Here is a 13143-nt window from a genome sequence, read left to right as displayed (position 1 = left end):
TGGTTCTATTACCATTTATTATTTATGGTGCAACTGTAACAAAAACCAATTTCCCCCGGGATCAACAAATTATGACTATGACTTAGTATTAACAAGCATCCCACCCATCCAGGCAGAACTCTTTGACATTCTACCATCAGGACGAGAAACTGCTTCTTCCATCAGGCCATTAGGCTTCTGAACTCACAGCTGCACCGCGTTCGACATGCCAATGGATAATTTGTACTGAACCTTATAGTATTTAATTTATGCACTTTACTTTGTTTATCTATGCATAATTCATTTGTAGATTTAATTCTTACTTTCTTAAGTTAATGTGTGTTATATGTGTGTCATATGTACTACTGCGCTTTACACCCTGGTCCAGAGAAATGTTGGCTCATTTGGCGGTATGCCTGTATATAGTTAATTGACAGTAAACTTGACTTGACTCAGTATGTCTAGCCGGACAAACCTGAGTGACATTAATTGGAGATGTTGATAATTTATTCAATTGCTACATGGTTCTGGTTGGCTGCCTGTGACTGGTGGTGTTCCTCAAGAGTCAGTATTGGGATCACTACTTTTCACATTGTTCGTCAATGATTTGAATAATGGAATTGATGGCTTTGTAGCAAAGCTTGCGGATGATGTGAAGATAGGTGGAGGGGTAGGTAGTGCTGAGGAAGCAATTCAGTTGCAGTAGCATGTAGACAAATTGGGCAAAAAAGCGACTGGTGGAATATTGTGCTGGGAAATGTATGATAATGCATTTTGGTAAAAGAACAATAGTGCGGACTATTATCTAAATGCGGAGAAGGTTCAAACATCAGAGGTGCAGAGGGACCTAGGAGTCCTCATGCAAGACTCCCAGAAGGTTAACTTACAGGTTGAGTATGTGATAAAGGCAAATTCAACGTTGGCAATTATTTCAAGAAGACTAGAATATAAAAGCAAGGCGATAACGCCGAGCATTTACAAGACACTAGTCAGGCTGCACTTGGAGTATTATCAACAGTTTTGGGCCTCACATCTCAGAAAGGATGTGTTGTCATTGGAGAAAGTCCAGAGGAGGTTCACAAGGGTGATACTGGGAATGAAGGGGTTAACATGTGAGGAGTGTTTGGCAGCTTTGGGCCTGTACTCACTGGAATTTAGAAGAATTTGGGGGAATCTCATTGAAACCTACCGCATGTTGAAAGGATTAGATAGGGTGGATGTGGAGAGGATGTTTCCTATGGTGGGGGTATCCAAGACTACAGGGCACAGCCTCAAAATTGAGAGGTGACCTTTTAGAACAGAGGTAAGGAGGAATTTTTTTAGCCAGAGAGTGGTGAATCTGTGGAATACTTTGCCACAGACTGCGATGGAAGCCACGTCTGTGGGTGTATTTAAGCCGGAAGTTCATAGTTTCTTGATCAGTCAAGGCATCAAAGGATATGGCGAGAAGGCAGGTGTATGGGGTTGAGAGGGATCCGGGATCAGCCAGGATGGATTGGTGGAGCAGACTCAATGGGCTGAATGGCCTAATTCTGCTTCTTTGTATTATGGTCTTTTACTAACCTTCCCCACTTCTTCTGGAAGTGTACTTCACGTGCTAATTTTCATAGATTTCAATCCTAAATTTACATTTCATAACTTTGAACTCCAATCCACTGGTACTATTCATGTGCTCAGTCTGAAGTAATATTTTGCATGAACTTCACACAATCTTAATCAAAACACACAAAATGCTGGTTGAACTCAGCAGGTCAGGCAGTATCTATGGAAGCAAATAAACAGTCAACATTTCAGGCCAAGACACAAATTGTCGACTGTTTACTGACTTTCATAGATCTGCTTGACCTGCTGAGTTCCTCCAGCATTTTGTGTGTTGATTTGTATTTCTAGGTTGTGCAGTTTTTCTTGTGCATACAGCCTTAATAATTATAGTGTGTTATCTCAGATATTTCAACTCCAGAATGCAAACCGCAGGTTTTGTCAGTCTTTTCCCATAACCTCCACCTCTTGCAGCTAGAATTAGTCCAGTAGCAATTCGCTGAATTTTCTCTAGAGTTCTCATGATTCTCTGATGTCTTGGCAACCAGCATTGGATGCAGAATTATTCTGATAAATGCAAAACAAATTCTGATGATCATTTCCTTTTGTTCTACAATTTTAGACAGATATTTTAACATTCTACAGATGGCATTGAATGTTTTTCTGGATTAGTTGAATTAAATTAGAGTTGAATGAATATAGACTTCCATGTTTCTTTGAGCTAGCCATTTCAACACTATTTAAAGTAATGTGTGCTGTTGATTCTTGCTTCCCCTGCTTAGAACTCCAGGTTTATTTTCTACAAGTTGATTGTTCTGTCCATTTATATTTTGTCTTCTACTGACAATTGCCTCTTCTCATTGACTATCATTTATCACTTTACCCTGAATTTACAAATCTGCATATTTTACATAAATTAAACAGGACAGAACCAAGCTCCAAGGCCACTCCATTTAGAAGCTCTCACCATTCCAAGATAATTCCCTACGGATTGATGATTTCGGTCTGGGATCTGTTTTACTCATGTGCACGTTGTGACAATGACGCAGCCAGCCGAAGTGAGAAGACTGACTTAATTACTGCAATCAGACTTGGTGACGAAACTGCTATCAACGGACTGAGAGTGATTTTATGCCCATAATTTATTTATACCTATCTTTCACTCACTTCATTTCCTCCTCGCTGAGTAAATTGATTTTGCTCACAGTTTGCTTTGCGCTTTTGCCTCTCCCATCTCTAATTAAGTTTGCAGATGACACAACAATTGACTTTGTGGTTGAGGAAAGCTTTGGAGGATTTAGATAGCTGAGTTGGGCGGACAATAAGGAGGTGAGTGAAATTTAATCTAAACATGCATAAGGCAATGCAGTTTGGCGAAGTTCAAAAAGGCAAGGGAAGAAGCAGAAAACGGGAGAGAGAAAGAAGTGTACTGCATGATAACAGGCATAAATCGAATGGATATCCAGAGACTTTTTCCGAGGGTTGAAATGGTTAATACAAGGGAGCATAATTTTACAGTGGTTGGAGGAAAGCACAGGATGGATGTCAGAGGTAACTTTTTTACACGGAGAGTGGTGGGTGCATGGAACATGCTGCCTGGGGTGGTGGTAGAGGCAGATACATTAGGGACATTTAAGAAACTCTTAGATAAGCACATGGATGAAAGAGAAATAGAGGGAAGGGAAGGGTAATGTGCAGAGTTACAGGAAAAATATGATGCCTTTCTGGAAGGTACTGACAATATTTATCATGACATTGCCAGGACTAGAAAATTGTAGCCATAAGAAATTATTGGATCAGCTAGCACTGGTTTCTTTGGAACAGGAGAGGGTGATGGGAAACTTAACTGAGGTGTTTAAAAGATACGGGACCTTGCTATGGTAGTGTAGCGGTTAGTACGGCACTATTAAAGGTCGGAGCATTAGAGTTCAGAGTTCAATTCTGTAAGGAGTACGTGCATCCTCCCCATGAATGAATGGGTTTCCCCTGGGTGCTCTGGTTTCCTCCCACAGTCCAAAGATGTACCAATTAGTAGGTTAACTGGTCATTGTAAATCTTCCCGTGATTAGACTGGGGTTAAATCAGTGGGTTGCTGGTGGCATGGCTCGAAGTGCATGTATCTTTAAATAAATGGATGGATGGATAGATGGATAGATAGGTAGAAAGGGACTATTTTCCTTTGTAGAAGGGTTAAACAAGGGATATAGATTTAAAATAATTGGTAAAAGCATTAGGAGAGATGTGGGGTTCTGGAATTCACTGCCTGAACAAGGTGTGTGTGTGTGTGTGTGTGTGTGTGTGGGCGCGCGCGCGTTTGTGTGTGTGTGTGTGTGTGTGTGTGCGTTTGCGTGTGTGTGTGTGTGTGTGTGTGTGTGTGTGTGTGCGTTTGCGTGTGTGTGTGGGTGTTAGTGCAGTGGGAGTGAGGGATGCACAAGACCGGAAAGCATCATCATATTTAAAATGTGTCTGGATGTGTCCTTGAAGATTTGGGACCTACAGGGGTAGGAATCAAGTGCTGGAAGGCATAATTAGGTTCGATAGCCCTTGCTCCACCAGCACGTAGATGATGGGCAAAGTGGCCACATAGTAGCATTAAATTTCGATGATTTACAAATCATTGGCTGACATAATTTTGGCAAAGTAAGTGTTTTTTTAAACAAAACCTGCAACTGAGAATCTTGCTATACTGTATCTGGACTTACATGAAATATGTTAATATTTGCTTGGTCCCAACAGGCTTTTAAACTGGCTGCTTGGTTTGGAAGTTTCTGCTAAAACTACTTCACTTCTTGCATTAATGTTTTGATAATACACATGTGGTTTTGACTCAGCTACCTGATTTTATACAATGACTTATTTACTACAGCATTAGTTAATAAGTATTCAGTAAAAATTTATTGGCTATAATAATTTCTATTCTGTATTTTATATATAATTTAGACACCAAGCTGTTAAGAAATTTTTTCTTAAATTTTAAGGAAATCAGAAACAAATTCAATCTGTGTTTTGTACTCTTACTTCAAGTTCCCCACAGTCGCACTCTTCGCCTTCCTCAACGTATCCATTGCCACATTTTTGCCCACCGTAGAGCTGTTTTATTTCTGGCATATTGAAAAGGCACATTCCAACACCCTTTTCCAGGCTACTGTCCAGATCTTTCTTGCTACAGCTGCTAAAAACTGTGGGAAAAGGATATCTGAAAAAGGGGGAAAAAAATGTTCAGCCAAATAAATGCAATCGTGTTACGTTATCATTTAACATCTATATCAGTTGTCACAAGCAGCAACAGAACATTAATTCTATGGAAAGCAGAGTCTGGTTAATTAGCATGTTTGGTCTACAGCCTAAGCAACCAGGTTTAATGTTGCTTACAATATATGGCATTCATCATGGCACAGGGTTGTATAAAATTTAGACTGCGAACATCAGTTTGAGATTAAAAATGCTCATATGATGCTATTATTTACAACCAAAGTGCACTCAACAGCTGTTGCAATATTTAACATTTATTTATATAAAATTCATTCTGCTGAGTGACGACTGGTGAAGCAAAGGTGTCCAATAAGGAAGGCAATTGCAAGGTTAGCATTCGTTTTGAGAAGGTTAGAATATAAAAGCAAGGATAAAATGCTGAGATGAGGAATTCTGCAGATGCTGGAATTTCAAGCAACACACATCAAAGTTGCTGGTGAACGCAGCAGGCCAGGCAGCATCTCTAGGAAGAGGTACAGTCGACGTTTCTGGCCGAGACCCTTCGTCAGGACTAACTGAAAGAAGAGATAGTAAGAGGTTTGAAAGTGGGAGTGGGAGGGGGAGGGGGAGATGGAAAATGATAGGAGAAGACAGGAGGGGGAGGGAACCCTTCCGGCCCGAAACGCTGACTGATCGTTTCCACGGATGCTGCCCGACCTGCTAAGTTTCTCCAGCGTGTTGTGAGTATTGCTTTGTCCCCACCATCTGCAGAGTATTTTGTGTTTACGAAAAGTTATGGTGAGAAGGCAGGAGAATGGGGTTGAAAGGGATAATAATCAGCCACGTTGGACCAGCAGAGCAGATTTGATGGGTTAAATGGGCTAATTCTGCTCCTCTGTCTTTTGCTCTAGTTTATGATGACATGATGGTAATAACATGTTCATCAGGACAATGACTAGAATTCATCAATTGCAGATATCTCACAGCACAGAAAGAAAGCACTCACTTCCAACTGCTCTGTACCAGTGCTATGGTTTGCCGTGAACTACTTCACATCCTCATTTGATCCTATTAGCATATGAGCCATTACCTAATGTTAGCAAAGAAACTATTATAGCAAAGTGTTAGAGCAGAACCATGGAATGCACTCGACTCAGAATTACTGACATAATGCCGCACGAACAAATATAAATGAATATTTGTCAGTGAAATAATCCTATCAGAAATCACAAGCAGCAAGAAAGAAATTGAAGCAGGGACCGTATACTCCGTCAGTAATTACAACAGCAATCTCTTTCATGCTGAAGAAAAGTTAACTTGTTAACATTTACTGAAATGGATTCATACACTTGATCCATGGTCACAGGCTCAATTACTACAAAAGCCATGTGTATATATTTCTCATAATTATGCATATTGCTACATTAGCTACTCAGTATCCAAAATTTCTTCACTGAAATTTGATATGTGCTGAATACTAAATCCAGTGACTGACCTCAATCCCTTCCTTTGTTTTAGTATCTGGTGAGAGAAGTTACCCAGTCTGGCAAGCACACAACATCAGTGGGCAATATCAATCCTACGGTCAGATTGCATGCCCTGCAGCCATTCTTCTTGGAAGTGCTACACATTAGAAAACAACTGAAGGAAGACAGGGAAAGAAGTAAAAGCATCAGCTGCAGGCCTGTTAGCAAAACTTCTGGCTTTTGTTGAAGGGCCAAAGATCTAATGTTTTCATCTCTTCCTTGCTGACAATCAACACGGGCACACCTCAATGATGTGAGTTTAGCCCCTTCGCTACTCGCTCTATGCCCGTGATTGTGTGGCTAGTCTCAACTCAAACACCATCTATACATTTGACAATGACATTGTTAGCAGAAGTTTGGATGGTGACGAGGAGGCATACGGTAGCAAGATAGTCCAGTTAGTTGAGTTGTATTGCAACAACAACCTTGAACTCAATGTCAGTAAGACGGAGGAATTGATCATGGACTTCAGAAAGAAGTCAAGAAAACACACGCAAGTCTTCATTGAGAGATTAGCAGTGGAAAGCACGAGCAGTTTCAAGTTCCTGGGCGTCAACATGTCTGAAGATCTATCCTGGACAAAGCAATTTGATGTGGAAATCATAGAAAGGGTGCAGAGCAGACTTACAAAGATGTTGCCTGGATTGGGGAGTATGCCTTATGAGAATAGGTTGAGTGAACTTGGCCTTTTCTCCTTGGAGCGACGGAAGATGAGAGGTGACCTGATAGAGGTGTACAAGATAATGAGAGGCATTGATCATGTGGATAGTCAGAGGCTCTTTGCCAGGGCTGAAATGGCTAGCACGAGAGGGCATATTTTTAAGGTGCTTGGAAGCAGGTACAGAGGAGATATCAGGGGTAAGTTCTTAACGCAGAGAGTGGTGAGTGCGTAGTATGGGCTGCCGGCAGCGGCAGTGGAAGCGGGAACGATAGGGTCTTTTCAGAGACTCCTGGATGGATACATGGAGCTTAGAAAAATAGAGGGCTATGGGTAAGCCTAGGTAGTTCTACAGTAGGGACATGTTTGGTACAGCTTTGTGGTCCGATGGGCCTGTATTTTGCTGTAGGTTTGCTATGTTTTTCTAATTACAACAAAGGTACAACAGTGGCTATATTTTATTAGGAATTTGAGGAAACTTGGTATGTCACCAAAGACTCTCGCAAATTTCTTTCAGATGTACCATGGAGAGCATTCTAACTTTGTTGCATCACTGTCTGGTATGGAGGTGTTATTGCACAGGATCGTAAAAAGTGGCAGCAAGTTGTAAACTCAGTCAGTTTCATCATGGGAACTGGACTCCCCAACATCGAGGACATCTTCAAAAAGGTTGTATCTGTCCTTAAGAACTCACATCACCCAGGACATGCCCTCTTCTCATTGCTACCATCAAGGAGGATACATACTCAACATTTTAGGAACAGCTTTTTCCCCTCTGCCATAAGATTTCTGAATGGACAATGAACCCATGTGCATTACCTGACTATGTTTTTTATGACTTTTTAAAATCTGTTTTTGCATTACATTATTATATTTTTTTTATTATTCTGTATTGCATTGTACTACTTCCGCAAAACAACAAATTTCACGACATAGACCAGTGATATTAAACCCGTTTCTGATTCTGATTGGACATTTAGTTTGCTTTGACTTCTTCCTAGGCACCTTCAGAAATTTTAGTGATGGATGAAGACCCCATTGTAAGTTTCTTACGAGTGCACTGGAGATGTATGTTCCTTCGTAATAACAATTGTTCATCCCAGTTTGGCAAAAGAATAAATCAAGGAAGGTAGTGCACCCGTGGCTGACAAGAGAAATTAGGGATAGTATCAATTCCAAAGAAGAAGCATACAAATTAGCCAGAAAAAGTGGCTCACCTGAGGACTGGGAGAAATTCAGAGTTCAGCAGAGGAGGACAAAGGGCTTAATTAGGAAGGGGAAAAAAGATTATGAGAGAAAACTGGCAGGGAACATAAAAACTGACTGTAAAAGCTTTTATAGATATGTAAAAAGGAAAAGACTGGGAAAGACAAATGTAGGTCCCCTACAGACAGAAACAGGTGAATTGATTATGGGGAGCAAGGACATGGCAGACCAATTGAATAATTACTTTGGTTCTGTCTTCACTAAGGAGGACATAAATAATCTTCCAGAAATAGTAAGGGACAGAGGGTCCAGTGAGATGGAGGAACTGAGCGATATACATGTTAGTAGGGAAGTGGTGTTAGGTAAATTGAAGGGATTAAAGGCAGATAAATCCCCAGGGCCAGATGGTCTGCATCCCAGAGTGCTTAAGGAAGTAGCCCAAGAAATAGTGGATGCATTAGTGATAATTTTTCAAAACTCGTTAGATTCTGGACTAGTTCCTGAGGATTGGAGGGTGGCTAATGTAACCCCACTTTTTAAAAAAGGAGGGAGAGAGAAACCGGGGAATTATAGACCGGTTAGCCTAACGTCGGTGGTGGGGAAACTGCTAGAGTCAGTTATCAAAGATGTGATAACAGCACATTTGGTGAAATCATCGGACAAAGTCAGCATGGATTTGTGAAAGGAAAATCATGTCTGACGAATCTCATAGAATTTTTTGAGGATGTAACTAGTAGAGTGGATAGGGGAGAACCAGTGGATGTGGTATATTTGGATTTTCAAAAGGCTTTTGACAAGGTCCCACACAGGAGATTAGCGTGCAAACTTAAAGCACACGGTATTGGGGGTAAGGTATTGATGTGGATAGAGAATTGGTTAACAGACAGGAAGCAAAGAGTGGGAATAAACGGGACCTTTTCAGAATGGCAGGCAGTGACTAGTGGGGTACCGCAAGGCTCAGTGCTGGGACCCCAGTTGTTTACAATATATATTAATGACTTGGATGAGGGAATTAAATGCAGCATCTCCAAGTTTGCGGATGACACGAAGCTGGGTGGCAGTGTTAGCTGTGAGGAGGATGCTAAGAGGATGCAGGGTGACTTGGATAGGTTGGGTGAGTGGGCAAATTCATGGCAGATGCAATTTAATGTGGATAAATGTGAAGTTATCCACTTTGGTGGCAAAAATAGGAAAACAGATTATTATCTGAATGGTGGCCGATTAGGAAAAGGGGAGGTGCAACGAGATCTGGGTGTCATTATACACCAGTCATTGAAAGTGGGCATGCAGGTACAGCAGGCGGTGAAAAAGGCGAATGGTATGCTGGCATTTATAGCAAGAGGATTCGAGTACAGGAGCAGGGAGGTACTACTGCAGTTGTACAAGGCCTTGGTGAGACCACACCTGGAGTATTGTGTGCAGTTTTGGTCCCCTAATCTGAGGAAAGACATCCTTGCCATAGAGGAAGTACAAAGAAGGTTCACCAGATTGATTCCTGGGATGGCAGGACTTTCATATGAAGAAAGACTGGATGAACTAAGCTTGTACTCGTTGGAATTTAGAAGATTGAGGGGGGATCTGATTGAAACGTATAAAATCCTAAAGGGCTTGGACAGGCTAGATGCAGGAAGATTGTTCCCGATGTTGGGGAAGTCCAGAACGAGGGGTCACAGTTTGAGGATAAAGGCGAAGCCTTTTAGGACTGAGATTAGGAAAAACTTCTTCACACAGAGAGTGGTGAATCTGTGGAATTCTCTGCCACAGGAAACAGTTGAGGCCAGTTCATTGGCTATATTTAAGAGGGAGTTAGATATGGCCCTTGTGGGTAGGGGGATCAGAGGGTATGGAGGGAAGGCTGGTGCAGGGTTCTGAGTTGGATGATCAGCCATGATCATAATAAATGGCGGTGCAGGCTCGAAGGGCCGAATGGCCTACTCCTGCACCTATTTTCTATGTTTTCTATGTTTAACTCCACGATATGCTGGAAGCGTGCCTATTGCTATAGCAAATGTGGTTTCACTTGGAGGAGTTTGATCAGTCCTAAAGGCTGAGGATCTATGCAAAATGATATCTACCTTCTTTCTTCCACCCTGAGAAGGCCCATTCTTGCATACTTAGTATGGAGGACGTACACTCCAACCATTTACGAGATTGATTGGATTTCGATGGTTAGCATCCAAAACATTTATTTACAAAGACAGCCTGATAGAAGATGACTAAATAAGGGTATCAATAAATCTTTTGATATATGACTTCAATGACAATCAAATAATTGGCTATTAGCAATGTGAGTAATTAATCAATTTTCAGTCAGCAATTGTAATAAATCAAGAAAGACCAACAGTATGTACATAACACATTGCAACTCAGAAGGTGGCAACATACAAACTTGGAAAAATTGGTGGTTTTTTTGAGCTGCAACATTAGTTCCACATGCTTCTACCTATAAACTCCAGACATTCAGACATGTAGCATAATAAACACATGCAAATATAATTGATTTGGAAATAAACGTGCTCATCCCACATCCCGTGTTTTTGATTTTTTCTTTGCTCTGCTTGTATCAGGCTAAGGAACCCCTTTCAGTAACTCCAGTAAAGCAAAGTGTAAAGCAGTTGGGAGTTGGCTTAACCTGGAATACAGCAATATGGTGCTCACTCCTGGATGTCTTGGTAGAGGATATTTGATTCTTAAATTTTCTGTAGAATGTTTCCAGCGTAAGATAGTTCTATATGATGTCAACAGTAGCCCAATGATCAAAATACATTTGCGGTGTAACATTGAACTGGTTTTTTCTTTCTTTTCAAATCTTTTTATTGTATATATAGGAAAAGTAACATGAGTACATCGAAGTAACAACACTTATAATGCCTCAAAATAAACCATCATCTTAAAGATTGAAAACAAAATTTTGTGATAACAAAAAAAGCCTACTGAGCAGAAAAGTGAGAAAAAAAAGAGAACCCATTAGGTGTACAACCCCGGAGCCATGCGTCATACAAAAAGCTTCTAAAAATAGACATCAAACCGCCAGCAAGAAAAGAAAATATACTAAAAAAATTTACAATTAGATCGTGGAAAAATTATATCAATTAACTCAAATGATAATAATGAGCAAATGAGCCCCATCTTTTCTCAAAATCAAATAAAGGTTTAAAGGTTTGACTTCTAATTTTCTCCAGACTAAGACATAGCATCACTCGAGAGAACCATTGTGACAAAGTGGGAGCTGATGTATCCTTCCACTTCAACAAAATGGCGCTCCTAGCTATCAGTGTAACAAATGCAATAACATGTTGGTCAGACACAGAAATACCATGAATATTTTGAGGAACTATTCCAAAAAGCACAGTTAATTTATTAGGTTGTAAATTAATTTTAAGTGCTTTAGAAATTTATAGTTTTTATTTATTCAGGGAACAGATGAGTTTTACTAATTCCCTTACCACTGAAATTGTGCTATTTAAAGGGTCATTGATTGATGTACTGTACATTTACTTCCTTACTGAGATTTGTGACTTACTATGATCTCAAACGTGCTCCACTGTTGTGATTTCTGTTTTATCTGTGGAGGTCACTCTTAGCTTCCAGACCCTGGGATCATTCTATATTTTTCAGTGCTACATTGTAAAGGTCACTAAAGCTCCATACAAAAGGGAAAAATACTTCAAAGTTCAACAATTCCAATAACCCCAAAAGAATCAATGCAAGACCCCACCAAATGAGCATCCAACCAGTGTGCAAAAGACAATAAACTGCAAATATAAAAAGAAAAAAAATAAAAGAACCAATAAATATCAAGAACATGAGATGACAAGTCCTTGAAAGTGAGTCCATAGCATGTGTGGGATCATTTCAGTGATGGAGCAAAGTGAAGTTGAGTGAAGTTATCCCCTTTGGTTCAAGAGGCTGCTGGCTAAGGGGTAATAACTGTTCCTGAACCTGGTGGTGTGAGTCCTGAGGCTCCTGTACCGTCTTCCTCCTGTTGGGCACTTGTTTTAGCTCACAGAAGCAGTCAAAGAGGCTTCCTAGAAAGGCAATTATTCAATGGCTGCCCTCATGCAGTATAACTCCTTACAGAGACCACCTGACAAACTCCTTCCAAAAAAGCAGCTCCAAAAGATCATCATGGCCCTCTGTACAAAGACTCTGCCATCAGTAAATGAAAACCAAAAATAAATCTGCAAATGCTGGACATATGAAATAAAAACACAAAATGAGAGAAACACGAAGCAGATTGCACAACATTTGTGGAAAAGGAAAGTTAATATTTTGGGCCAAATCCATTAATTCAGCTAGGACTTACCCCTAGTCCAGCAGAAGACCTTGGGCAACCAACCTGCCCAAGTTCCTCTGATGTTCTATGGGCATTCTGCTATCCCTTCCTATCACCATATATATGTGTCAGCATTCCACTTTCCAGAAAGATTGCTACTTGTACAGTACTGTGCAAAAATCATAGGCACATATAAAAAGTCTGTAAAAATAAGAAATGAAAAGTTTCTAAAGATCAAAGAAATTACTATCAAGAGTGGCAAACAGTAAAAATCAGAATCAAATCAATATTTGGTGTGATCACCCTTTGCCTTTAAAATGGCATCAATTTTCTTAGGTATACTGTTGTGCAGTTTTATAAGAAAATCATCTGGCAGGTTGTTCCAAACATCTTGAAGTTCTTCTGCTGACTTTGGCTGTCTGATCTTCTTCTGTCTCTCCAGGTGCTCCCAGACAGCCTCGATGATGTCAACAGGGCTCTGTGATGATCAGGGCTCTGTGGAGGCCATACTATCGGAAAATATATAAACAATCTCGGGTGCCTAAGATTATTTGCACAGGACTGTACATTCATATATTCCTTTAAAGCTGGCTGCCAAGATTGTGGCTACAAAGCTAAATACTGGCAACTGTGAGATCAGCCAATAGATCAACGGAGGTAGGCAGTATGTAGTATGGGTTTATCAGGGAAACCTAACAATGGTGTTTTGTGATGCTTGCAACTAAAGTTTATAATCTTTAAGGGATTTATACAATGTTGTTTTAAAG

General features: G+C 40.4%; 1 protein-coding gene across 1 annotated transcript in view; it reads right to left on the bottom strand.

Annotated features, from left to right (window-relative positions):
* The window catches only part of LOC134359017 (disintegrin and metalloproteinase domain-containing protein 12-like), a 397127-nt gene that overhangs the window by 55020 nt on the left and 328964 nt on the right, over positions 1–13143 (bottom strand). The window contains exon 12 of the mRNA XM_063071825.1: positions 4537–4714. Coding sequence (XP_062927895.1) covers positions 4537–4714 — 178 coding nt within the window. The remainder of the gene's footprint in view (positions 1–4536; positions 4715–13143) is intronic.

This window comes from Mobula hypostoma, chromosome 19 (genome assembly GCF_963921235.1).
Source record: "Mobula hypostoma chromosome 19, sMobHyp1.1, whole genome shotgun sequence".
Lineage (NCBI taxonomy): Eukaryota > Metazoa > Chordata > Chondrichthyes > Myliobatiformes > Myliobatidae > Mobula > Mobula hypostoma.
This window is presented reverse-complemented; position numbering and strand designations above follow the sequence as displayed.